Below are 26,507 nucleotides of genomic sequence, written 5' to 3' on the forward strand. Positions count from 1 at the left end.
GGGACCCTGTTCGGCTGATGCATATAGGTGATGTATATAGGGAAAAATATCCATGCTTAGTTACACGATGTTAGGTTCCATATTAGGAGCTACCACCCAGGAAAGCGATCTAGGCATTAAAGTGGATAGTACATAGAAATCGTCAGCTCAGTGTGCTGCGGCAATTAAATAAGCAAACAGAATGTTAAGAATTATTAGGAAGGGAATGTTGAATAAAACAGAAAATGTCATAATGCCGCTGTATGAGACCTTGAATACTGTGTACAGTTCTGGTCGCCATATCTCAAAAAAGATATAGTTGCGATGGAGAAGGTACAGAGAAGGACGACCAAAATAATAAAGGGGATGGAACACCTCCCCTAAGAGGAGGTTAGGGCTGTTCAGCTTGGATAAGAGATGGCTGAGGGGGGATATGATAGAGGTCTTTAAAATCATGAGAGGTCTAGAATGGGTAAATGTGAATCGGTTATTTACCCTTTTGGAAAATAGAAGGACTAGGGGGCACGGCGTGGATGTTGAGAGCATAATTCTCCAGCCCCTGAACCTTTCGGCCAGTGTCTCCCAGGTCCTAGTGGCATCCAGAAAGCCTTCCACCATGAAGTCCTACAGTTTGAAGTGGAGATGATTTTCCATCTGGTGTGTGGGGCATGCACTGGATCCATTCACATGCCCCCTTCTCAAACTGTTGGACTACTTGAGGCACCTTTCAGAGTCTGGATTCTAAACTAGCTCCCATCTCAGCACAGTTGGTACCTACCATCGAGACAATGCTGGCACACCCATATCAGTGCAGCCCTTGGTGGGTTGTTTTATGAGGGGCTTACTTCATTTGAAGCCCCTTCTTCAGCTCCCTACTGCATCCTGAGACCTTAACATTGTCTTGGCACGGCTCATGCGTCCTCCTTTCTGAGCCGCTGTGTTCCTGCGATCCAAAGTTTCTTACCTGGAAAGTTATTTTCCTAGGGGCGATTACTTCGGCTTGTAGAGTCAGTGAGCTTCAGGCCTTGGTTACGTACCCGGCATACATGCGTTTTTTCCATGATCATGTGGTCTTGCGTAAGTTCCTGCCTAAGGTGGTGACTGATTTTCACATCAATCAGTCCATTGTTCTGCCCACCTTCTTTCCCTCAGAGTCTTGAAACAATGTAGACCAAATCCAAAATTATTTATCATGCTCAATGAATATTATGTGATGCTCTAATTTAGCAAAAGATGGTAATTTACAGAGATGTATAAATAATTTCTTGATATTGTGACAAACTCTTTAAATTCCTAAAAATGGTGCCTCAGATATAAAGAAAGATCATACTCCTTTAGTGCATAGGATGATAAGATTTTCACATCTGAACTCATTTTTAGACATGAAAAATCAGTTATATTTAGTGTAGTGGTTCTCAACCCTGCTGTAGAGACACACCTAACTGATCTTGTTTTCAGGATATCCCTAATAAATATGATTGAAGTTGATTTACATAGACTGGATCTTCAATGTATGCCAATATATTTATTTATTTATTTATTTGACATTTTTCTATACCGATCTTTATGACAAGATTCATATCAAACCGGTTTACATGGAACTAAGGGATTAACAACATAACCATATAACAGGAAGGCCGAAGCACAGTTACATATAACAGGGAGATTGAACTTGGGGGCTAGAGTAGCCAGGAAGTAAAAGGATAGCAAAAACTAGAGGTAGAGTACATATGTATATACTGGGGCTGGACCGAGAGTCTAGCCAATTGGGTTGAGTCTGTTTGAGATGTATGTTGATATATTAGAACTTAAGGGAAGGCTTGGCGGAAAAGTCAAGTTTTAAGTTTTTTTCGGAAGGTTAGAAGACAGGGTTCCAGTCTTAGGTCCGTCGGCAAGTTGTTCCAGATGACGGGGCCGGCTGTGGAGAATGCACGTTCTTTGGTGGAAGTTAGACGCGTGGATTTAGTTGGTGGGACTTGAAGGGTTCCTTTATATGCTTCTCTGATGGGTCTTGCAGAGGAGTAAAGTTTGAATGGGATCTGAAGGTCAAGAGGTAGTTGGTGGTGGATGGATTTGTGGATTATGGTGAGTGTCTTGTGCAAAATTCTGTATTTTATTGGCAGCCAGTGCAGGTCTCGGAGGATGGGTGTGATATGAGCTCCCCGGTTAGTGTTGGTTAAGATTCTAGCTGCTGCGTTCTGGAGCAACTGTAGTGGTTTGGTAGCGGAGATCGGGAGCCCTATGAAGAGAGTGTTGCAGTAGTCAGTTTTAGAGAACAGTGTTGACTGGAGGACAGTTCTGAAATCCTGGGAATGAAGAATGGGGTTTGAGTCTTTTCAAAACTTGAAGCTTATAGAAACAGTCCTTGGTGAAGTTGTTGATTGATTTCTTTAAGTTCAGATGGTTATCAAAGATTACTCCTAAGTCTCTTACTTGAGTGGTCTGGGGGTTAGGAACTGTCTGATTGGTGCTGTCCGGGTGGTCGGGGGAGATAAGAAGGATTTCTGTTTTGGCTGCATTGAGAACCAGGTTCAGGCTGGTGAGTAGGCAGTTAATGGACTTAAGGCAATTCTCCCAGTAGTTAAGCGTTTTTGGAAGGGATTCTTTTATAGGGTTATATCTCTTGATTTGTTGTGGATATCCTGAAAATCAGACTGGTTAAGTGTGGTTCCAGAACTGGGCTGAGGACTATTGTTTTAGTGAATAGATTCCATTGGGTAATACTGGTCCTGACAGAAGGGATAGAGTTTCTCATTAGTTTTTCCGGTCTCATGCAATCTACTGACTAATGCGCTCGACATTAAAATCCCATCAAATGTATGGAACATGCTTGTTATTTTAGTAACATATGTTGAATGTATTTTCTGTTCTCTAGGCTTTGATTTTATTTATTTTTTTGCTCCTTTTCGGTAGGTTCTATAGCTGAAAATGGAGTAAGCTCCTCTAGTGCCGCAGAGCATCCTCAGAAGCAACCATCTACTCTCAGCTTCCAGAACGTAGCAAACAGCTCAGTGGATGAAGGAACTTACCCAAATTCCACTGCTAGTGACTTAACATGTAAACAAGAATGTGACTCTTTAGCCAACCAGCTGGCAAGCAGCACCACTTCTAAATTGTCCACGTCCTCGGTATCTCAAACTTTTCATTGGTCCAATTCATCTGCCAAAGAGCACAGAACACTGTATCCGGCACTGCCACGTATTGTGATCCTATCCAAAGCTGCATACGGTCTGCTTGGCTCACAGAAAAGTGGGCATTTGCCTACCTCCTCTTTTCTCCTGCCCCATGCTGACGTGTCCTGGCAGAGTTCTTTGAGGCCTTTGCTCCACAAGGACATGAGCAGTGAAGACCAGTCATTGTACTACAGACAGTGGACATCGCCAAGGCAACACCATGCAGATTATAACAGCCAGGGCGAGGCGGCTGGTCCTAGAGCCATTCATCCACGACGGCTGCTTCTGACAGGGCCTCCACAGGTCAGTGTGTTTCTTTTTTATTTCTCGTAGAGTGTTTTTATTTTATTAAATTTGAAGATGATACATTTTTTAAAAATATGCCATGCATTCTTATTGGGATATTTCTTTGTGCCACCTTTTTCATGAGCACCGTATGAGTGCATAAAACAGTGAACTGCAAAAATCCAGAAAGGTGAAGATTTTTTTAAAAAAGAGCAAGCTCTCTCTAATGATAGGGCTGTGTAAAGAGATACGTTTTCTTGTGAAAAAGTAGAAATGAGGATCAACAAACAAGATGTGGGTGATATCTTTTTATTGGATTAACTCAATATACCTGTGACTAGCACCTACAATTTATTTGACCCTTATTTCTAAATATTCAAGTGGACTAACATGGCAACCACAATGCTTTGCTATACAAAAATTGTAGCTCAAATTTCAGTCTAAATGAATCTAAAAAAGCATAGCTAACAATGAAACCTCCCTTCAGTGTAGGACTCTCTCCTACACTGAAGGGAGGTTTCATTGTAAGTTTCATTGTAAGTTTGTCAGTTGTGCATACACGAGACTCATGTAAAATAGATGTATCTACTATAAAGTTATTTACAATAACTTTGCTAGGTAGGATGTGACAATACAGTACCATGGATTCCTTCTGACAGAATCAGAATGTTTTAGCATAAGTAGCATATTACCATAAGTTCAGATGTCATAGCTGGGGTTAGAAGAATCCTAGACAAGTAAAATTTGGCTACTGGGCGAAGCCTAAGCCAATCAGACCACAGAAAAGAGGAGAAGCTGAAGGAATATTTAGAGACAGGATGTGGATAAGGCTGAGGGAAAGGAGAAGAAGAAAAAGGGGAGATTAAAGGTTATGAGATCCATATTCAGTCACTGTCAAGATAGCAAATTAACCCTGGGATTCATCATCCCCGCAATAATTATAGCGGATTGATGAGTTGCGAGAAAAAAAGGGGCGGAGGGGTGATAGTGTGCAGCCAGCCGCATTGCGGAGGTGCATTTTTGCCCACCACGGTTGCAGCCGTGCCGCACACTATCGCCCCCACAGCGTCCCGCAAAAGGTGTAGTTATTAAACATTATCGCCCACAGTGCAATCGGGCCCAGAATTTTTTAAACCCTGGCCTAACCCCTCCCCTTTCCCTTATTTAAATGTTATTGTCGTGATGCGGTAGTTACCGCGTTTTGATAAATGACCCATTTAGCCAGATAAACTTGTCTAGCTAATTTTGGAGGTATGTTCAATAGTGCAACCGCATTATTGAATATATTTTGATAGCTTAAAATTAGCCGACTAACTTTAAGGCAGATCTTTGGCCAGACCATCCTTACCACCTGGCTCACTAGGGGTTTTTCCCATAGACATAAAATGGGAAAAAGCCTTAATGAATCTGGCCTTTAGCTGGCTAAGTTATCCAGCTAACTCTGAAATTCAGATTTAGCCAGCTAACATAACCAGCTAACTCAACTTGCCTGTAAAAATATATGCATAACCTGGTTTAACGCAACCTGAGCAGAGGCATTCTAGGGGGCGAACTGAGGGTGGGGACTGTACTTATGCGCAAAACTTTTGATTTAAAAAAAATATGCACGCAAGTCTATGGGGTAGATTTTCAGAGGGGTACGTGTACCCCCTGAAAACCTACCCCAAACCCCCCCTGCGCGCGCTGAGCCTATTTTGCATAGGCTCGGCGGCGTGCACAAGCCCCGGGACACACGTAAGTCCCGGGGTGCCGGGGGCGTGTCGGCTGGGCGGCACTAATTTCGGGGCGGGGCAGGAGGCGTGTCGGGGGCGTGATGCTGGCCTGGGGGCGTGGTTGAGGCCTTTGGACCAGCCCCCGGGTTGGGTGATGGCGCGCCAGCAGCCCGCTGGCGCGCGCAGATTTACACCTGCTTTCAGCAGACGTAAATCTGCCAACAAAGGTAGGGGGAGGGGTTTAGATAGGGCGGGGGGGTGGGTTAGGTAGGGGAAGGTGAGGGGAGGCGGAAGGAAAGTTCCCTCCGAGGCATATATAGGAGAAACTAGGAGAAACCTTAAATAAAATCAGATATGGTACCTTCATACGTAGCTATGAAAAAATTTTTTTAGCTATCGTGTCTGTAAGCCCATCAATGTGAGGCTTTAACAATCATTAGGTACCCTGATAATTTTTTTAACAGTGTTTTTGCTTTTTTTAACTTTTTTTTACTTTCTTATGAAATCTTCTTTATAGACGAGTGTAACATAGCCAAACGTGATTGCCATTCACTAGTTGTTTACTCATTTACTTGCACTTATCTTATACTCTGGCACTTATCATGAAGCCGACATCAAGATGTTTCGGAGCCGAAAGCTCCTTTTTCAAGGGCTGCCAACTGCCAGAAGGAAATATTCTCAGTTGATTATGGATGTGCAACGAAAGACAGCAGCGAAAAGCTGCTCTGCGGTTCAGGTTTGTTCACACTCGGCTGATTGTAAATCTATGCAAAAACATACCAAACAGCAACAAAAATCTCCTTAGTTATCGGTTAACCACTTAACAAATGGATACCTCAAGTGGAACAATGATTTATTTATTTATTTATTTATTTATTATTTTTGTTATACCGAGTTTCATGATAGGGATCACATCAACCCGGTTTACAAATAACAATGTGTGCAAAGTATAGCGTAACGTAATAAATATTTCCAATACAAATTTGAACTTTAAATACAGAGAATCAATTAAAAGGTGTGAGAAAGTTACAATATAACAGGGAAAATTAACTTGGAACTGGAAGAGGGGAGAGGTTAAACAATGTAATATTTACATTTAACACAATTAAAGTGATAGTGCAGCAGAGTAAGTAAATAAGCCTATTTGCATGAATGTGACGGTACATAAATATGAGCGGTAATATAAACAAGCGGTAATATAAACATGATGATGCATACTTGCAGTAAGAAGCGGCAGCTCGTTACGCTGCTCTGCATAGATGTGTTTTTTTATATTATTATGAGGTCCTCGATGGTGGCAATTCTGCCACTCTAAACACTGTGGGGTGGATTTTAAAACCCCTGCGCGCGTAAATCCTTTCGGGGGCATGGCCGCAGCCTCCGGAACAGCCCCCGGGACCGGATCACGGGGCCGTGTGGCAAATGTTCCTTCTGCCCACAAGCAAACCAAGGAACTAGTTGGTACAACCCCAGTTCAGGTTTTCAAGTCAAACTTAATAGTAATGTCAACTGCAACACAGATTTTGTTATATATGCCCGTCAGTGCCCTTGTCCAAAGGTCTACATTGGACGCACCAAACGTAAGATCAAGGTATGTCTCACCGAACACAAAAGCAGGATCAATAATCATGATCTCAAGGCGCCAGTTGTTAAGCACTGCATTGATTGTGCACACACATTCAGTGATTTCAAATGGGCAATAATTGAACACGTACATGCGTCTTGGCGAGGAGGTGACAGAGAGAATCTTTTAAATCATAAGGAAAATGCCTGGATACACAGACTCAACACCCTGGAACCCTCCGGATTAAACGACAAGATCGAATGGTTCTCTTTAATTTAAAAGTATATTGTTGGCGCGCTGTTCAGTCCACTGACGTCATGATTACGTCACTATTTTGATACGGAGGAATTCCCCTTTAAATATGGTGCTGCTGTCAGCGTCTACTGCGCCCGCTCAAGGTATCAGAACTTTTCCTCCGACAGAGTGCCGTTTCGGCCCGACCACAGTAAGTAATCCTGGTCTCGGAGAATATAGAATATAAACTGACAGCCAGCGTCAGCATTTCCTTGTGACATAAAAATTCTTGGTATTTCTTTTCGTTCTCTATATATTGTTTCCACAGTGTTTAGAGTGGCAGAATTGCCACCATCGAGGACCTCATAATAATATAAAAAATCACATGCAATACTTGCTTCTTACTGCAAGTATGCATCATCATTGTTCCACTTGAGGTATCCATTTGTTAAGCGGTTAACCGATAACTAAGGAGATTTTTGTTGCTGTTTGGTATGTTTTTGCATAGATTTACAACCAGCCGAGTGTGAACAAACCTCAACTGCAGAGCAGCTTTTCGCTGCCGTCTTTCGTTGCACATCCATAATCAACTGAGAATATTTCCTTCTGGCAGTTGGCAGCCCTTGAAGAAGGAGCTTTCGGCTCCGAAACATCTTGATGTCGGCTTCATGATAAGTGCCAGAGTATAAGATAAGTGCAAGTAAATGAGTAAACAACTAGTGAATGGCAATCACGTTTGGCTATGTAGCACTCGTCTATAAAGAAGAGTTCATAAGAAAGTAAAAAAAAGCAAAAACACTGTTAAAAAAATTATCAGGGTACCTAATGATTGTTAAAGCCTCACATTGATGGGCTTACAGACATGATAGCTAAAAAAAAAATTTTCATAGCTACATATGAAGGTACCATATCTGATTTTATTTAAGGTTTCTCCTATATAGCACGTATTTTTTCACATATATTTCTTTTATTAGCAACATAGTATGTCTGATGTTATCAGAGCACTGATTCTAGCCCTTTCTGCCAAACTCTATGGTCCTGGGCAGGTGGGGAAGACTGGTGCCTATCTGCAGTTCCTCCGGATTCTCTTCCGCATGCTGATCAGGTTACTGGAAGTGGATGTGTATGATGAGGAAGAGATCAATACATGTAAGTAATCCACTACATCTCCTTGTGCTGAATCATAAAGTTTAACTGTGTTTATATGGAATATTAAATTATTATTATTGGTTTGGTTTATTCTTCATAAGGGGAAAAATGGTGATTTTTTTTTTATTACCTATTTACAAATTCATCATCAATTGTGCATGCTTGGTGTTAACATTTGAAAACTAGCATATATGCAATGAAATTAGTTTGTAGGTTCTAGTATAAATTGAAAATGCAGCATGAGATATTTTAAGATAACATATAGTTGCATGCAAACATTTAGGCACTCATGGTCCACTCGTATATTTCAATGAATCCATAAGCGAACAGAAGCTGACACAGCTTCTACATGATTCAAAGTTAAAGATAACAGTTGTCTTCAAGTTTTAATGCAAAATTATTATTGCTTTGCTGATTTTACAAGATTGCAGAAGAATGGTCCTCCTAACCCCTGCATGGCCAAAGCTGGGCGATATACGCACAAGTGGGGCCGGCACGCGCACTGCACAGATTTTAAAAGAGGCCCATGTACGTGCGTATCTCCCGGTACCCGCAGAAGTCAAAAGTGCAGAAAAAGAGGCAGGGTGTGAGCATGGTCTGGGCGAGGCATGGGCATGTTGAGGGAAGACCAAGAAATGTGCATGTAAATACTTAGGAGCAAAGGCGTATGCCAGGGTCCCCTGCAGTGTAACTTTACTACTGCTATGGATGGTGTGTAAGTACAAAAAGAAAAAAAATCTAGGCTAGTCAGCAGGGTTTTAAGCTCTCACTTACAGACAACATCCTAAGAGGTTTTGACAGTGGAAAACAATACATTCTAATAATGTTAGACTTATCAGCAGCCTTTGACACAGTAAGCCATAAAATTCTACTAAAAAGACTAGAAGAGATTGGACTACACAACAAAACAAACTGGTTCAGCTCATATCTAAAAAATAGGTTCTTTCAAGTTCAGATCAACAACATACTATCAGACAAATTCAATCTTGAAACAGGTGTACCGCAGGGATCAGCCTTGTCTACAACCCTTTTTAACATATACATGCTTCCATTATGCCATCTACTAGCAGGATTAGGAATCATACATTACATCTATGCAGATGATATTCAATTAATTCTACCAATCGACGACACAGTAGAAAAAAACATTAAACCTAGCTAACATGTACCTAGACATCATAAAACAACTATTAAACCGAATGGAACTAGTGATCAATATTGAAAAAACGGAATTTCTACACTTAGAAAGAAAAAAAAAATATCGAAATCATTCAAACCCCAATAATACTCAATAACAACCAGAAAATAGAACTAGCGGAAAAAGTAAGGAACCTTGGAATAATAATGGACCCCAAAATTAATCTAAAACAACACATATCGCTAAAAGTAAAAGAAGGCTATGCTAAACTCATGATCCTCAGAAAACTTAAACCATTACTAACTCCTGCAGATTTCAGAACAGTGCCTCAGGCACTAGTTTTCGCCAGTACCAATTACTGTAATGCACTTTTTCTAGGACTCCCAAATACAACAATAAGACCACTTCAAATTCTACAAAACACAGCAGCGAGAATACTAACTGGAAAAAGAAGAAGAGACCATATAACTGAAACTCTGGCCGAACTTCACTGGCTACCCATAGAACAAAGAATAAAATACAAAGCACTATGCACCATATATAAACTAATACATGATGAAAAAGCAGACTGGCTAAACACCGCACTACGGGTACACGTACCACACAGGAACCTTCATTCAGCAAACAAAGCTCTCTTAACCATTCCCTCAGTCAAGACAGCGAGACTAACACAGGTAAGAGAGAGGGCTTTGTCTTTAGCAGGACCCACACTCTGGAACACAATGTCTTTGGAGGTCAAATTACAGAGAGACCCCAAAACATTCAAGAGAAGTCTAAAGACAAGGCTTTTTAAACAAGCCTTTTATAAAGAGACCGGAGAATAGAAAATACACTGGAATAAACAGAAGAGCACCGGCATACAGCACTATTCTCATAAATGTGCATTACAATATTTTAAAAAATTGAGTACACAATGAATGTAATAATATATAATGTAATAATAATTAGGGGGGGTTGGAAGTGCTATCCCTAAACCGGGCAAACTGGGAATGAACTGGGAAAACACAGTATGGTCTCGGCGCGCGTCCCTTATAAGATTCCCCCCACTTACGCGATAGAGGCGGCATTTGCGTGCACATGTGCGCATCCATATAAAACTGTGCACATATGAACGTATGTTCAGCCTAATTTATAACGTGCGTGCATAATACTCTCGTATGTTATAAAATGGCTGAGTCTCTGGATGCAAGCTGGCATACACACATACATGTGCGTTTGCGCGACTGTTTCAAAGTTATTATTACGAGCATATTATGTAAGTGTGTAATACATTAATTGACAAAAAAAGGACCCATCTGCCTAGTTAAGGCTGAAAAATCAGGAGAGTCTCAATGACCTGAATAAGGACTAGGCGAACTGGTGGAGTAATTGGTAAACTACTTAATTTCAATCACGTGCACATGTTTTAAAATATGCTGACTTACATGCGTAAATTGGTTTCTATGCAAATAAGTACTACTTTATTTTTATGCTTAAAATATACACACATATTTTAAAATAGGTAGGAAAAGTATTCGCTTGCGATGCATTGCATGTGTGTGTACAGTAAGTATACTTACGCACGTATGTTCTGGAGTAAAGATACATGTATTTTATAATAGACATGTATATAATACGTGCAGGTTATAAAATACTATTGCAGATTTATATGCGCCCATGTATACGCGTATATGCTGTTGAAAGTTATTCTCCTGGATTTTTGTCAAATTACAAGGTTTTTTTGTTCGGCTTTATGTTGCATCAAGTGACATTAGTCAGGTATTTGTTCAAAATTGAGTCATTTGATTGTGCATGAGAAAAAGAAAATCAGCAGCTTTGCCATGTGCCCGCAGTGCAAATGCACTTTCTGTCACAGATCCCTGAGTCAAACTTGTGCTTTGCCTGACGGCCAACCACGATGTCTTGGGAAGCTCCACAAATAAGGAGATGACTCCCAGAGCCCATAGGGTCCATCTAGAGCTCATGAAAATGCTCTTTGAGACAGATAAGTCCAGGCCATTTGCATTACCATCAGAGGCATCAACACTGAAGAGATCAGGAGTTGCACGACACTAGCGTTACATTTTACTTTGAGATCAAGCATCAGAAGAGGCCATGGAGATAAGCCTCTTGAATTTATTTATTTATTTTAAAATGTTTTTTATACCGATATTTGGATAACACCATCAAATCAGTTTACAATGTAAAAAAGTTAAAATAACTACTAAACAATACAAGAATATAAAATAAAATATAGATCCATGGATTTTTTACTGGAAAACGGTATATAAATCTGTTTAAATAAATGGATTCATTCAGACATTATTAAAATACAATTTCATTTTAAATTCCATTCATACATGCATAACTAATCAAAACATGCATGTTCTCTGTACAAATTGTTTTCCTGCTGACGATCAGTATACTTCAGAAGGGATGTCCCTAATTATAGCAAATATTCTCCTCTAGTTTTTTAATCAAATCTTTCATCTCTCTGCTCTTGCTTAAGGTTAGTGCTGAAACATCAGTGAAAATCTCTATCTTTATACCTTAAAGGAAAAGTTTCTCAAGGGTTTCATTTTTTTCTCCTAAAATAGTATAAATATAAAATAATGTCTCTTGGCTTTTCTACTGCATTTCTTCAGGACCCTAGGCTTTCAGGCCGATGGAATACGGATGTGTTAAAAATGTACATCCGCTGTAGACGCCCACCGTTTCAACGCGTGCACAGCCAATTCTCCTGAGCACGCGATTGAGTATTCTAATGAGATACAAATGACATCGGCGCCAAAAAAGCGCGTGGGGATCAAAAAAGAGCACCCATAGCGCTACTCATTTTATTGTATCAGATGTTCATATAGCATTGCGTGTGTGGTATGTGGAAGTTCTGTCAAAAGGGCCTATATCTGTCAGATGGAATATGGTAAATGTAAATTTGCAATTTATTTCCAGTTTATTCATTTTCAAATGTATCATTGAACTGGGACCTGGCATTCATATCTGATATCGATATCGCAGGGATATCAAGATCAAAATCGGCATTGCTTTATTTTGAACAGGTAAGAGATATTTCTTTATGTTTTTCTTAAGTGAAGAGCTTGGGTGCCCAAATCATGGACGTCCAGGAAAGGAGCAGGATGTTCATGACTTGGGTGTCCGGTACAGGCCCATAATGGATGGTCAAATCATGGATGTCCAGGAAAGGAACAGGTCGTTCATGATTTGTACTCAGTCGCTCTGCTTCTTTTCTGGACACTCATGACTTGGGTAACTGAGAACAGGCCTGTAACGGACCCACAAATCCTGTTCCTTTCCTGTATGTCCAGGATGTGGCTGTCCGTTACGGGCCTGTAGTCAGTTGCCTAAGTCCTGCTCCTTCCATTAACTGCATGTATTGGTATCTGTTAATGCTAACCTTGTGGCTTGTTTCTTTCTCCTTTCATTAACAACATTTTTTGGTATCCTGTTCATGCTGTCCATGTGTCCTGCTTCTTTGTTCTTACCATGAACTGCATGTATTGGTATCTCTGAATGCTAGCCATGTGACTTGCTTCCTTCTTCTTCCGTTACTTATTAGTGGAAAGTTATATTGACATAAATTAGTGGACAGTTAATATTCCAACATGTCATCTTGAATTGAAATGTATTATTTATTAATAACTGACGTATGCACTGTTTTTATTTGCATTCACACTCCGGACGAGCAGAGACAGATTGTCATGGCTGGAAAATGAACCTTTTCTCAGGTGGCGAGAGAGGCTGGACATCTGGAAGAGCAGGCAGGTCCTAGCGGTTGCCAAGTGCCCAAGAAACGAACTGTGCCAGGCCGTGTGCGAGAACTACAAAGTTCTCTTCAGATCAAAGGCTTCTGCTTCTACAAAGAAACAGAATTGGGAGAGGATCACACTGGATGTCAGCTCCCTGTCGGTCAAGGACAGGATGTCCCACAAATCCAGCACCTGTGGTGTGACACTAGAAGGGAGGTTAAAGAAAATGCCTCCAAAATTGAGGCGGCAGCAGTCAGGACTGGTGGGAGGCCACCATGTGATATTGTTTTGACTCCCGTTAAAGAGCAAGTCCTGAACACTGTGTGCCCAAAGATCGTGGCTGGTGTGGCTGCACTGTATGGGGCCAACACAGGAGCAAGTGAAGGTATGAATTTTGAAAGTGCCACCTTGTTTGCATTGAATGTTTTTCTTTTGGGATCTTGAGTGGGCAACGGTTGAGAACTATGTAAAAAACTTCAACTTGTGTTTCTCCATCTTTCTCCATGGATCAAGGAGTCGACAATAATGTGGCAGATGTCGTGGAGGAAGAGACACAATCCCTTTCCACACTGGAATTTGTCTTTCTTTTGTCAACTGAGGTGTTCCCCAGCAAAATAATGAGACCGAAGCACCTATCACACTCAACCTGATGGAGGTTATACCTGAAACTCAGGGAGCTGATACAACAGAGGCACCAGTCCTGGATGAGGGAACGGCAGCACTAGCCCTCGACGAGGCAACAGCAGCACCAGCCCTGGATGAGGCAACAGTGGCACATGACCTGGAAGAAGCTTTATTCAGCATTGGTGGGCTGAGTGAACACTTCATATCTGAAATGCTGTCACAACAGGAACGCCACAACGAGTTACTACACTGTGAACTCAAGGAAATGTGCAAGGAGAACAAAGAGGCAGTGGCTACTCTGTCCAGCTTGATGGGCGATCTGATCAGCGCTATCAAAGATGTAGCCAGTGCTTTGCATTTGATGAAACACCTATGAGTATTAGCCCAATAAAAGTATTCTAATAAAAGGTTGATTGTTCTGTGTAAGCAATGCATTAAGTTTCCTTTTTATGGGTTCAGGTTTGACAAAGTGCAAGACGTCTGCCTTGCACAGGCTGAGGCTTAGATAGAAGCTTCACTGGTGCATAGCCACTGTCATGGTTAATTGGGTCACAATGGGGGTGGAGATCCCTGCCCTGAACTTTACACTAGACTAGAGGAAATGGGTGGTGGGCACGGGAGCCCGTCTGAGGCTCCGTTTTTATTTTTTGGTCCATTATTTTGTTGTTATGACCTTTTACACGCAACGCTATTGTTAATGTTGGAAAACATCCTACAAATCCACCTTCAATAAAAAACTAGTCTGGGAAATTAGTAACCAACATAAAACATGATTTTTAAACTATGCACATATAAGACATATCTGATCCAATGTTCCCTCTAAGGTTTGGTGGCATGTGTGCAAAAATTGAAACTAATGTGCAAAACTTTCACATGTCAATTTTATTGTGCAAAATTTCTCAACATATGATTCAAATATGAACATTTGCAGAAAGCTGAAAGAGAAAACATTACATTACATCAACCGTAGAAGTATTTCGTCGTCCTTTGCAGTTCTTCCAAAATGAATACACATCGTCCAAATTAACTGCTTGTCCTGACATTAAATATAGTTTTATCCTAATGAGGTAGTCCAGATGGTTGACTTCTAGCCGATTTCTGGTCTTTGTTTTAATCTGATTCATGAGACTGAAACCTCTCTCACAATCTGCGCTAGACGCCTGGAAAGTTCCACAAATGTCAAGCAATTGGCCTAAGTCAGAAAACCCATCCTGCTGCCTAATATAAACAATCATGTCGTCAAAATTCTTCAGTGCACCTTGTGCCAATTTTTCACTCATGATGAATTTAAAGTCCACATACTGAGCAACTAAATTCTTCTTAAGAACAACTTCTGGCTTGTTTAGCAAGGTGCAGTATCTAGCTGCCAGTATTTCAATTTTGTCAGAACCAAATAAAAAATTCTTAACATTTTCAACGGATGCAAAGGAATCTTTATCAAAGACTGACCATTCGCCAAGTTCATCTTCAGGAAATCTACTGCTAAAGTGATCACAGACACGTTCTATGAAATGGATGACAGCAGTGGTGTTGACAGAAGGATACGTTGCTATAACATTACGAACTTCCCCTGAGAAATGAATGGTGTCACCAAGATACTGTGATCGAAGTTTCATTATTTTGGCTTTTGTCATCTGGAACGCCTCTACAGTTGTTAGATTGCTCCTCTGAAGTAAAGATGGTAACATGATACTCAGGTTTTGTCAACTTGTCTAAGCAGTATTTGTGTATTGGGTCATCGTCTTCTTCTATCCGTTCTCTGCAATATTGAATCAGCATATCGTAGTTCTTGAGCATCACAGAAGCCCCGTCTGATGTGAACATTACCATTTTGCTCAAGTCAAGATTGTTCTCTTGGTAGAAATTGGTAATGGCTGTCACAATAGCTGCACTGTTACATTCTGTCAGCTTCAGAATTCCAGCAAAATAAGTACAGTAAGCAGCTTCATCTTCTTTTTGAAATTTTACATAAAGAATTAACATTTTTGTCACGGTGATGTCTGTACTCTCATCAATTATGAGAGTGTGGAATGTCGACTGGCGCCAATCATTTATCATATCTCTTTGTATTACTGAGTTTATGCACTCTAGAAATTCAAACGCATAATTTTTACTTCTCCAAGATTCCGGTATTTTTACATATTTTCCAATGTGATTGTGAATTTCCTGAACAGATAGCATCGAAGAATTCAATTTTATGGCAAGGAGGACATTATCAATTAGAATTTTTACCTCCTCACTGGAAGCAGACTTTCTTTCAGAAATTTCAGTTTTTGTCTTCTTTTCTTCAGTAGTTTCCTTCAGCAATGCCCGAAGTGTTCCCCGACGCTGACTTCTTAGCAAATCGACAGACTGAACGTGAACTTTCTGGAGTAAATGTCGCTTTAAATAATCCAGTTTCCATTCGTCCCACTGTTTTCCTTGGGCGAAAGCACAATGAGCATTCGCATGTTTGCAGATGTCGCAGACAACAGAGTTCTCCGAGTTGAACTTAAAAATATTTCCAAGAATCGTTCGCTGTTTGATGATGCACTCCGGCATATCGGCTTCTACATATTCTTTGAGCCGTCTTTGAATTCACGTTTCACTGGAAGCAGACTTTATTTCAGAAAAATTTCAGTTTTTGTCTTCTTTTCTTCAGTAGTTTCCTTCAGCAATGCCCGAAGTGTTCCCCGACGCTGACTTCTTAGCAAATCGACAGACTGAACGGCATATCGGCTTCTACATATTCTTTGAGCCATTCGACTTTAAAGTTCAATCTCGCTTTCTTAGTCAAACGTTTATCGTTTCTTCCGTCTTTGAATTCACGTTTCGACATATTTTTCCGCTATCTTCTGTCTGCCTGTACCCTTTCTCGTGAACGCCATTCACCACACCACACAATCAACCGGAAACGGAAAACAGGAAACGGAAATGAACGAAAGTATGACTAATGCGCTGTTGATAAGAAAATTTAAATTTTGTAGCACTATACGAAAACGTCTATTCTTACTGAAACTCGTTACAATTTTGCCATTGAAATCCGTAAATTTAAACTTTTTTTTTTTGCGCGGCAGATAAAAACATGTGCGCGGCAGGAATTTAACTTATGCGCGGCCGCGCGATTGCGCAGCTTAGAGGGAACATTGATCTGATCATATGGCAAAACACCCACTTCCCCATCCTCAATCTAGTCATTTACACCCCCCCCCCGCCCTTTGACACATTGCCGTCTCCCTTCCCTCTTCCTTCAGCATCATTCTCATGCCTCTCCCCTGGTATCATCATCCTCTTCCCTTCCCTATCCCCAACACCACCACTGGCATCAGTAGCATCACCTTCCCAATATTGCATCCTCTCCCTTGTCTCCTTTGTACATAGGACAACCACCGACATGTCTTAACAAATATAATATTATAACAAATAAAAAAAAAACTCAAGCCAAATATTTACTAGCGAGGAGGGGCAGGGATGAAGAGGGGGACAGGGGGATAAGGTCCATGGGGGCCAAGCAGGATCGTCACTGATGGGGAAATGGTGGCCGGCTTGGCTTAATCACTTCCCGCTGGCCATGCCGCAGGTCTGCCAAGCTGGTCACTATCTGGACCACCAGGGCATACAGGTCGTGAGTCAGCCAGATTTGGAGAGCCAGCACAGCATCCAGGTGCACATGGATGGGACAGGGCCTGCCTTGCTCCTGTGGTCCTTACCTGGATGTTGCGCCAGCCTCCAGGAATCAGCGACCCACTGCTGCTGCCTCTCGCGAGAGCTGGTTATCATCAATGACAACAACCTCTCCCATCCGTGGACAATGGAGTGGGAGAAATGGGTGCTGTGGGGGCAGGTGGTGATAGTAGTGGTGGCGCCTTGCTGTCCTCCTCCTATTCCTCCTCAGATGTTCTGGATGTGTCTGAAATGAGAAATATCAAAGCATTACTAAGATTCAGCAGAGGGGAAAGGGTATTGAAGGGCAGTTCAATAACTGGAGGCAGTTATTTGTCAAGATTTATCAATTATACACAGTTGATACAGGCCAGCACATTTTTAGGCAAACCTTTAATAGCTGTAAGTAATTATCATTTATAATTTACATTATTAAACATATGTAGACCGCAAGCTTCCTACAATATAGTTTTCAGTGCGCTTTACATAACCATTAAACGGTATTCACTTTTTGTCTCGTGTTTCCTACTTCAATGTGAAACCAACAACACATACCTTCCTGCGGCCCACGCTGGACACATAGGGCCTGGAGGTAGTTGCTGTCCTCCCGTTGGAGCCTCCGGGCCCTCTTTTTCAAAGCTTCCACCTGATGAGTACCAAAAAAATAAAGCATTCAACAATGCAAAAAACTGATATGCGGCCTGCAGCTCCCACCCTATTCATTAACTCACCCTGTGGGTTTTACCAAAAAGCATCAGCAATGAACAAATGTGATACAATCGGTCTATTCTAGGAAGCTTGATTTTCCACACTATCATTATTATTATTATTAGTCCCCCCTGAACAATTTTGAAGTTCCTGGAGCAAAAGGTCTTAAATCATAATTGGCCATATTGACATTGAAAAATCTGCAGGCCTGTGTCAAACATTGGTGACCATACAGCAACCATCAATAATAAACAAAAGAGGAATGGACCCTATCATCATTTTCCCCACCTCTCAACTTACCTCTCTGGGGAAGGAAGTATGGGCATTAAAGCTTGCCCTGAGCTCCAGCCAGGCCTTATCTGCCCGTTCCTGGTCCCACCAGCGCCCAGGGCAAAAATAAAGTCATCTTGGATGATGAGCTCCACAAGGAGATGAGCTCCACAAGTCGCCCTTCTTGAAATTCGGGATCCTCCCGCGTGGCATTCCAGACATTTTCTAAACTGCCTCACTCGCTGAAGGCACTGCACAAAATGGATGTCTGGGTGTGGCCTCAGGGGACGGACGTCCATGATCATGGGCACAAAAGACCACTTCCACATGGATGTCCGTTATCTGCGTCACAACCCTATATGGACACTCAAATCCCGGATTTGGGCCCTTCGGATTCCCAAGGCCTTGGTCTTTTCAAGGTGTCCATGCTTTGGTCGGTCTTAGACATCCAAAGGGCCCAAATCTGGGATTTGGGTGTCCATTTAGAGTTGTGATGCAGATAACAGATGTCCAAAGCATGGATGCCTTAGAAAAGCCAAGGCCTTGGGTGTCCACTATGGAAGGGTCCGCGCACCCTAAATAATGGACACCCAAGGCCTTGGCCTTTCCAAGGCGTCCATGCTTTGGTCAGCCGTGGGCGACTGTTGTCTAGGGCACACAGACCCTTCATGGACGCCTTGGAAAGTCCAAGGCCTTGGGCGCATGGGCCCTTCCATAGCGGATGCCCAGCAGTTTAGAAAACGCGGAGCACCCTAGACAACGGACGCCTAAGGCTGCCCAAAGCATGGATGCCTTGAAAAGGCCAAGGCCTTGGGCATCTGTTATCTAGGGCGCGTGGACCTTTCATGGGCGCCCAAAGCATGAGCATCCATATGACGTTGATAATGGACGCCCATTCTGGATGTCTGAAGGACCCATAATGGATGCCCAAGGCCATGGCCTTTCCAAGGTGTCCATGATGTCCCACCACACATAACAGGTTCTTAAGCAAGGTGATAGGAGAGGGATGCCACTGCAGGTGCCTTATGAGAGGGTAAATGGATGCACGCCTGAGATGGATGGTAGTTGCTGAGAGGGCCAGGTTGACACAGGGCAGCAATGGAGTAGCTGGTACAAGAGGAGAGGGAAGTAAATGACATATGTATCACAGGCACCTTATTCCAGAGAACAGAATCTATTAAAGAAATTTAAAAAAATGTATTGGCATATTGTGAAAAAATATTTATATAATGCATTGGGTTACGAGTCCATCCGTCGTCCTCCGATTACAGTTCCTGAAATAAAACACAAAACAGAATTTAGATTTTGCACCCCAGTGATGGTGGGAGGCTGAGTGGGTGGTGCAGGCTTTAAGGGTAGGTGGGAGATTGTGCGATGGATGCCCATGCTTGTGAGGCTGAGAAGACAAGACAGACTCCAATCGCGATATGCAATGAATCTACAGTTATAATAAGAAAAATATAAAAAGATTTTGCATAGGCATTTTGTTGATTCAAGACTGGATCAATATCCTGACAAAGGGGTCAAGGATTATTGATGTAATTGATAATAACTTGCATGAGAAATAATCAGCAATGATCCTTCAGCAAACATCTTTTCAATAATGGGAATTAGTATCAGATGTTAAGGTGCTCTCTCTGTCCAATCTCTAGACTCTTGCCCGCAATGGGCTTCAACCCGTACCATAAATTAGCACAAAATTTCACGTCATTTACTGTTTCCCATCAAACTATTTGCTTATTTTTATTATTTTATATAACTTATTTCAATACAAATTTTTCACTTATTTCCATTACAGTTACTCATCTTTTTTATTGATCCTCCTTGCAAACTCTTCCGTAGCCCATTGCAATGCTTCTGTTTCACACACCCGACATTGACAATGTTTCGGCATCAATATATGCCGAAACTACAAAGAAAGAACACCATAACTCACATTACTAATCATGCCTTTCTTTATTTTACATTTAATGCAACTACCACAATGTCGCCATGTTGTGAGCTGCGATGTGGAACCTATGTTGGCCTTAAGAGAGGGTATGTACCATTGTGGTAGTTGCATTAAATGTAAAATAAAAGAAAGGCATGATTAGTAATGTGAGTTATGGCATTCTAAATTTTACACATAAAAATTTGTACACATGAAAAGCCTTGTTATGGATGCACTAGTTTTGAGCGCTTGATACTGGATCAGGGATACTAGCTTATCTAGTCATTAACTTGCAGTTTACATGTGATCGGCGCTGTTGCTGTTATGGACGCACTAATGTGCGTCCAAAATGCGTAGAATGGCACGCTGGCCAGAGTGCCCAATATTGGATCTGATATTCTATCAGTCTCAGCAGTATGTCTCTTTCAGCTGCATTAAAGCTTTTACGTTACCACCCTACAGGTCATTCCGTATTCAGATGATGATGTACTGGGTTCTGTGTTCAATATTGTCTACTTTTTTTTTTTTTACTTTTCTTTTGACCCGGTAGTTCTTCCTTTCTTCTTTGTCTTCCAGCTGAATTAGAAGCAGCGTTGGGATTCTGGTACCATGAGCCTTCATTCGCAATTATGCAGGGATTTCCCCCCCCCCCCCTGTTTTAATAGATCCATCCTCTCACTGTTCCTACTCTGGTCATTGCAGAAATGGCCCTGAAGTGGTAGCCATGCACCAGATCTCCTTCCGTTTCCCTGTTCCATGGTAATCCAGCTGTCAGGTATCACTCTTAATGATGACCATGACTCCTTCCCCCGTCAGAGGCTGTGAATGCTGCATCCCCAGCCAACCTAGGGGTATGGAAGACTCAACTCGAGAATCCAAATAGGGACCTTCCACATGGTAGCATGCAGCTATTTGGTTGGCCAGTATCATCTACTTTCATTTGTAGGGTTTCATTCTCAGCTATTAATGTATTCACACCACAGCTAAAATTGTAAACCAATTCCTCATTCTCCTCCATTGTTTGTTCCTGTTCGTTCACTCTTTCATCTGTATTGTCAACATCTCTGAATTATTATTTTATTTTATTTTATTTATTTAATGTTTTTGTATACCGTCATTCGGTTTCGCCATCAGAACAGTTTATAGTAATCGTGAAAAATGTTAGATAAACATAATCACAGCAGATTGTCTTGGAGTTGGATTATAGTTTAGGGATTTGTGTGTAAGTTATATACAAAATGTTCTACTAAGGCATAGAATAGAGTTAATAAATGAGGTATAAAGGAAGGTATATAGGTTGGATGATTTATCCAGTTAGGCCAGTAACAACAGGTATTTAAAGGTTCAAAAAGGTGGAGGGTCTTCATCGAATGACTTATGAGGAGAGATTGAAGAATCTAAATATGTACAACCTGGAGGAAAGGAGGAGCAGTGGTGATATGATACAGACTTTCAGATACTTGAAAGGTTTTAATGATCTAAAGACAATGACAAACCTTTTCCACTGGAAAAAAATCAGCAGAACCAGGGGTTACGATTTGAAACTCCAGGGAGGAAGACTCAGAACCAATGTCAGGAAGTATTTCTTCATGGAGAGGGTGGTGGATGCCTGGAACACCCTTCCGGAGGAAGTGGTGAAGACCAAAACTGTGAAGGACTTCAAAGGGGCATGGGATAAATACTGTGGATCTATAAAGTCTAGAGGATGTGAATGAAGAGTAAGAGGCATGGGGTAGTTTGTGGGAATGACAGCTACTACCTGGAGATTAATACCCTTATTCAATAAACATACTCGCTGTCAATGTGACTCCAGCATTGCTCTGTGCTTCAACGGCAAGAGGAAATGTGGTAAAAAGGATTTGCATTCACAAAAAAACGGGGAGTAGCTTGCTTGTTGTGGCAGTTACTACCCCAAACCAAATAAGTCTGATACTTCACTTTCAATGCATATCCAGCATAGCTCTGTGCTTCAACGGCAGGGGGGAAAGAGGAAAAGAGGATTTATATTCAGGCAACAACCAACAAGGACTGAATTACATAGTCTGGGTAAACAAATAATTATGGGTGTAGCTTGCTTGTTACGGCAGTTACTACCCCGAATCAGTTAAACCTGATACTTCACTTGGAATACATATCCAGTGCAACTCACTGCTTCAACGGCAGGGGGGAATAAATAAAAGAGGAATTATATTCAGACAACCAACAAGGACTGAATGGCACAGGCTGGGTAAACAAATAAGCGTGGGAGTAGCTTGCTTATTGCAGCAGTTACTACCCCTAACCAATTAAGCTAGATACTTCACTTAGATGCAGCTCCAGCACTGCTCTCTACATCTGTGGCGGGGGTGGAAGGTAACTAGAACCAAAAAGTTACTAATAAGTGCCAAGAGTAACAGATAAGTATGAGGGGAAAAAAAAGTATGAAAGCTTGCTGGGCAGACTGGATGAGCCATTTGGTCTTCTTCTGCCGTCATTTCTATGTTTCTATGATGTGAGGTCAGTTGCACATTGTCTTAGGTATTCGAATGGTAGAAGTTATTATGTTTATCGAGAGATGGAGATTTCTTCTTGGTGTTGGGTTGCGTGGGGGTCTGGTAGTGCGTTTGAGTGAGTTTGAGTAGGCTCTGGTGAAAAGCCAGGTTTTCAGCTCTTTTTTGAAGGTTTTTAATGTTTGGTTGAGTTCTTATTTCGATTGGTATTGAGTTCCATAGTGTGGGGCTGGCGATGGATATGGCTCTCTCATGGGTTGTGTTCAGTTGTGTGGTTCTTGCGTGAGGAATTTTAAGTTTTGTTGCAATGCTTTTAAGTCATTTTTTATATTTCTTTGGTAGGGCTTTTAAGTCTTTAGTTATTTGCTTCAAGTCTGCTCCAATCAGCTACTCTGATTTCAAGTCATCAGCTCCCATGCTATCTTTCTGGGGCACATGTGTTGGTCCATTTCCACATCTCATTTCTTCTGGTTTAAAACATTTTCTAAAATCTCTTTCTTTTTGCATGCTGTCTGAATTTTGTCTTTCATCCCTATGCTTTTGAGGCAAAATATATCTAATTTTAGCAGACAATTCATAATTTGACTTTGAGCCATTTAGGAGCTCGCGCCTCGTGCAGCCATTCACTGGGGTGACATCGCCAGAGCCATGCTTTTTATGCTTTATTTTGTGTTTTTTACCCTGGAGTTTACTCCTACTCCTTTGTACTTCCAGCTCATGTGGACCCATGTCTGGAATCCTGGTATGTTTCTATTTCTGAATTCAAGACCATATGATCTTCTTCTGCTTTCATATTTCTCTTTCTATATCTGTTACCATGAGCCTTCACTTGACAACTAGCCACAGGTTTTTCTCCCATATTTTATAAATTTATAAATCCTCCCCACCACCAAAGGACCTAGTCGGGTCATCACAGTGATGGTCCTCAACCAGGGGGCCATGCACAGGATTCCCTCAGGAACTCTGCAGTCATTAGCCTGAATCTAGCCCTAGGTGTCACCCTTCAGCAATTACCTCAACTCCCTGCCCATGGAGGTGCTATGAACACTTCAGCCCCAGTCCCAGTTGAGCTGGAGGCAGAAGATCCAACTCGGAGATTGAACCAGGGACCTTCCGCATGGCAGTACACAGTGCTGCCACGGGGCCGACACTTTATAATTTTTGTGGTGGTGGTGATGGGAATCTGGCTTTTGATAATAAGTCATGAATGCAATTTTTGCAGTGTCATTAGATCCAAAGCTACTGCTATTGATTTACCACATTTAAAAAAAAACAGAAAAAAGCTTCTTATGATAAATGATTAGTGTGGATGGTCAGATTAGAGAGGCCATATGGTCTTTTTCTACCGTCATGTTTCTATGATTATGTAGTTCATTTAAAATAATATTCTTAACAAAAACATTGTGCTGTCCCCTCTTTTCACCTAGATACAGGTTTTGAGAAGTCTGCACAGAAAGGGGATTTTATATATAACACTTTCAGTCTGTTGACTTTGATTTACAAATGTGTCTTATGCAGAGGCTTTAAAGTAAAAGGCACATTTCCTACACCTTTATCTCTGATGTGTATTGTGTTTGTTTGTTTGTTTTTTTGTTAAGATTACTCAGAAAGCAGTGACATCTCACAGTCTGTCAGCGATCAGTGGCCTGACATTGAGATCTTCAGCAAAATGACCTTCGACGCAAGTGTGCATGATCCAAAGTACAGCTGGATAAGCCCCGTGTATACAGAAAGACTCGCAAAGGTGAAACTAGGTTAGTAAGGGCTAGATTATTAAACTGGAATACTTTCTGCCTTCTTAAGTTTATGTGGCTAGAGATGATGGTCCATAAAGTGCTTTGCCGAAAGCACATAAAGGGTTTTTAAACACCAGAAAGAATCAAATTGGACAAGTTACCAGGCCAGCTTAATCTTCTGCTTCTTAAATGCCTTCCCTGTGGGAGATGCTTACTAGGGCCAGGCATCATTCCAGATGAGCTGAATGGAACAAACCTTAAAAAAAGAATAGGGAAATGTGTAAGATGCTCAACATATGCAAAACAAAAATAAAAGGTGCTACAAATTTCACAGTTATAATCCTGCATGCATTGCCATTTGAAAATTAAACCCTAGCATGTCATTTCTCTTGATACAGAAGCGAACAGTGATGTGAAGAATGAGGAGCGGAAGAAGAGGAAGACTGTCTCCATGATGCTGACGAAATATGCCGCCTACAACACCTTTCATCACTGTGAGCAATGCCAGCAGTACATGGATATCAACCCTACTGCACAGGTTCGCTAACAGTTGCTGATCAAATCCTCCATAAATGTTTTGACATTAGTCACCAGGTAAAACAATTTCAAAGAAGACTGCAAAGTGGTCCTGAACTCGGAATGGAGGCCATCCAACATGAGTATTTCCAGGGCTCTTAAGTAACCCATTCTTAAAGGCTTTAATTTAAGGGTAAACTCTTCAGCACTTGGTGGGCAGGTACAAAGTCCAGGGGTAACTTTTATCTGCGTATTTTGCAGGAATTCCTTCCGAAAATTGCTCAAGGAAAAAGTACCCACAGAAATTTGTGACAAGGGACCTTGAGCAAGTCACTGTTTATAAAATAGTCTTTTTTTTTTTTTTGGCATCATGGCGATCTCCAGTGTATCCTATTTTGTCTGGGGTTAATATGGCATCAAAATTCTAATTGATGCAATATATTTTGATTTTGTATATCATGATGTCCATATTCAGTTGTCCAGCGAGTGGCAAAGCTATCCGGGTAAAGTTGTCCAGATAACTTTAGCCAGATATTCAGCAGGACAAGTCATCTGCTGAATATAATCTGCCAGAGTTACCCAGATAAAGTTATATAAAATAACTTTGCAGCGCACGACTTGCTGAATATTTGAAAACAAAGAAAAGACTGATTGGCTGTAAGCAGTCTGATCTCTTCAGCCCCCTCTCCAGGTTTAAAAAAAAAAAAAGGCCTGCCCAATTTCCCCACTCCACCTCAAAGTAAAAAGAGAAAAAGTTGCCCCTGTAGCAAATTGATATCCCCTACCACCACCTACCCTGCAGTTTTTTTTACTTTTAAATGTTGAGGTCATAATGCCTGATCCCCTTTTTCCCATGCTTGAAAAAGTAGGGGCATTCCCCACCCAAACCTCCAAAGTCTTCTAGTACCCCAGCAGGAAGAGAAGTCTTATCTCCTCTCTCAGGGTGGATATCTAAATACCAGCACAGCAAACAGGTACCTGCACTTAGATATTAATTTATTCACTTCACTGTGTTATGGATTGGTCAATTTAAGTGACAGCTGACTAATCCCCATTGAGAACTAATCCCTGTTGAGAACAGAGTTCATCTGACTGACTGTGAATGGTCCAATCCCTGTTCAGATTGCAATTCTGAACGTGGATTGGTCTGCTGACACTGAAGCTTTTGGTGTTGTATTTTTCAATTTTTTGTTTAGTTTTATGTAATTATATCAGTTTGTATGTAACCCTTTTTCGGTGGGAGTACGGTCTCCCAAAGGGCCATAAAGGAATTTGTCTCTTGGGGCTATCTCCATAGGAAAAAGAAGAGAGAATTTGAAATGAAGTTAGCCATAGAGGCAAAAACTCATAATAAAAACTATATCCAAAGCAAGAAACATGTGAGGGAGTCGGTTGGACCATTAGATGACCTATGGGTTAAAGGGACTCTTAGGGAAGATAAGGCCATTGCAGAAAGACTAAATGAATTCTTTGCTTCCGTATTTACTAATGAGGATGTTGGGGAGATACCAGTTCCGGAGATGGTTTTCAGGGGTGATGAGTCAGACGAACTGAACGAAATCACTGTGAGCGTGGAAGATGTAGTAGGCCAGATTGACAAACTAAAGAGTAG

The 26,507-nt window shown here is 41.4% G+C and overlaps 1 protein-coding gene across 5 annotated transcripts in view; it reads left to right on the forward strand.

The window, feature by feature from the left end:
* The window catches only part of GREB1L (GREB1 like retinoic acid receptor coactivator), a 729,370-nt gene that overhangs the window by 617,109 nt on the left and 85,754 nt on the right, over positions 1-26,507 (forward strand). For all 5 annotated transcript variants that reach the window (XM_029591103.1, XM_029591107.1, XM_029591104.1 and 2 more), the window contains 4 exons: positions 2,893-3,455; positions 7,994-8,096; positions 24,242-24,397; positions 24,778-24,917. In XM_029591103.1, coding sequence (XP_029446963.1) covers positions 2,893-3,455; positions 7,994-8,096; positions 24,242-24,397; positions 24,778-24,917 — 962 coding nt within the window. The remainder of the gene's footprint in view (positions 1-2,892; positions 3,456-7,993; positions 8,097-24,241; positions 24,398-24,777; positions 24,918-26,507) is intronic.

Source organism: Rhinatrema bivittatum, chromosome 2, assembly GCF_901001135.1.
Source record: "Rhinatrema bivittatum chromosome 2, aRhiBiv1.1, whole genome shotgun sequence".
NCBI classification, from domain to species: Eukaryota; Metazoa; Chordata; class Amphibia; order Gymnophiona; family Rhinatrematidae; genus Rhinatrema; species Rhinatrema bivittatum.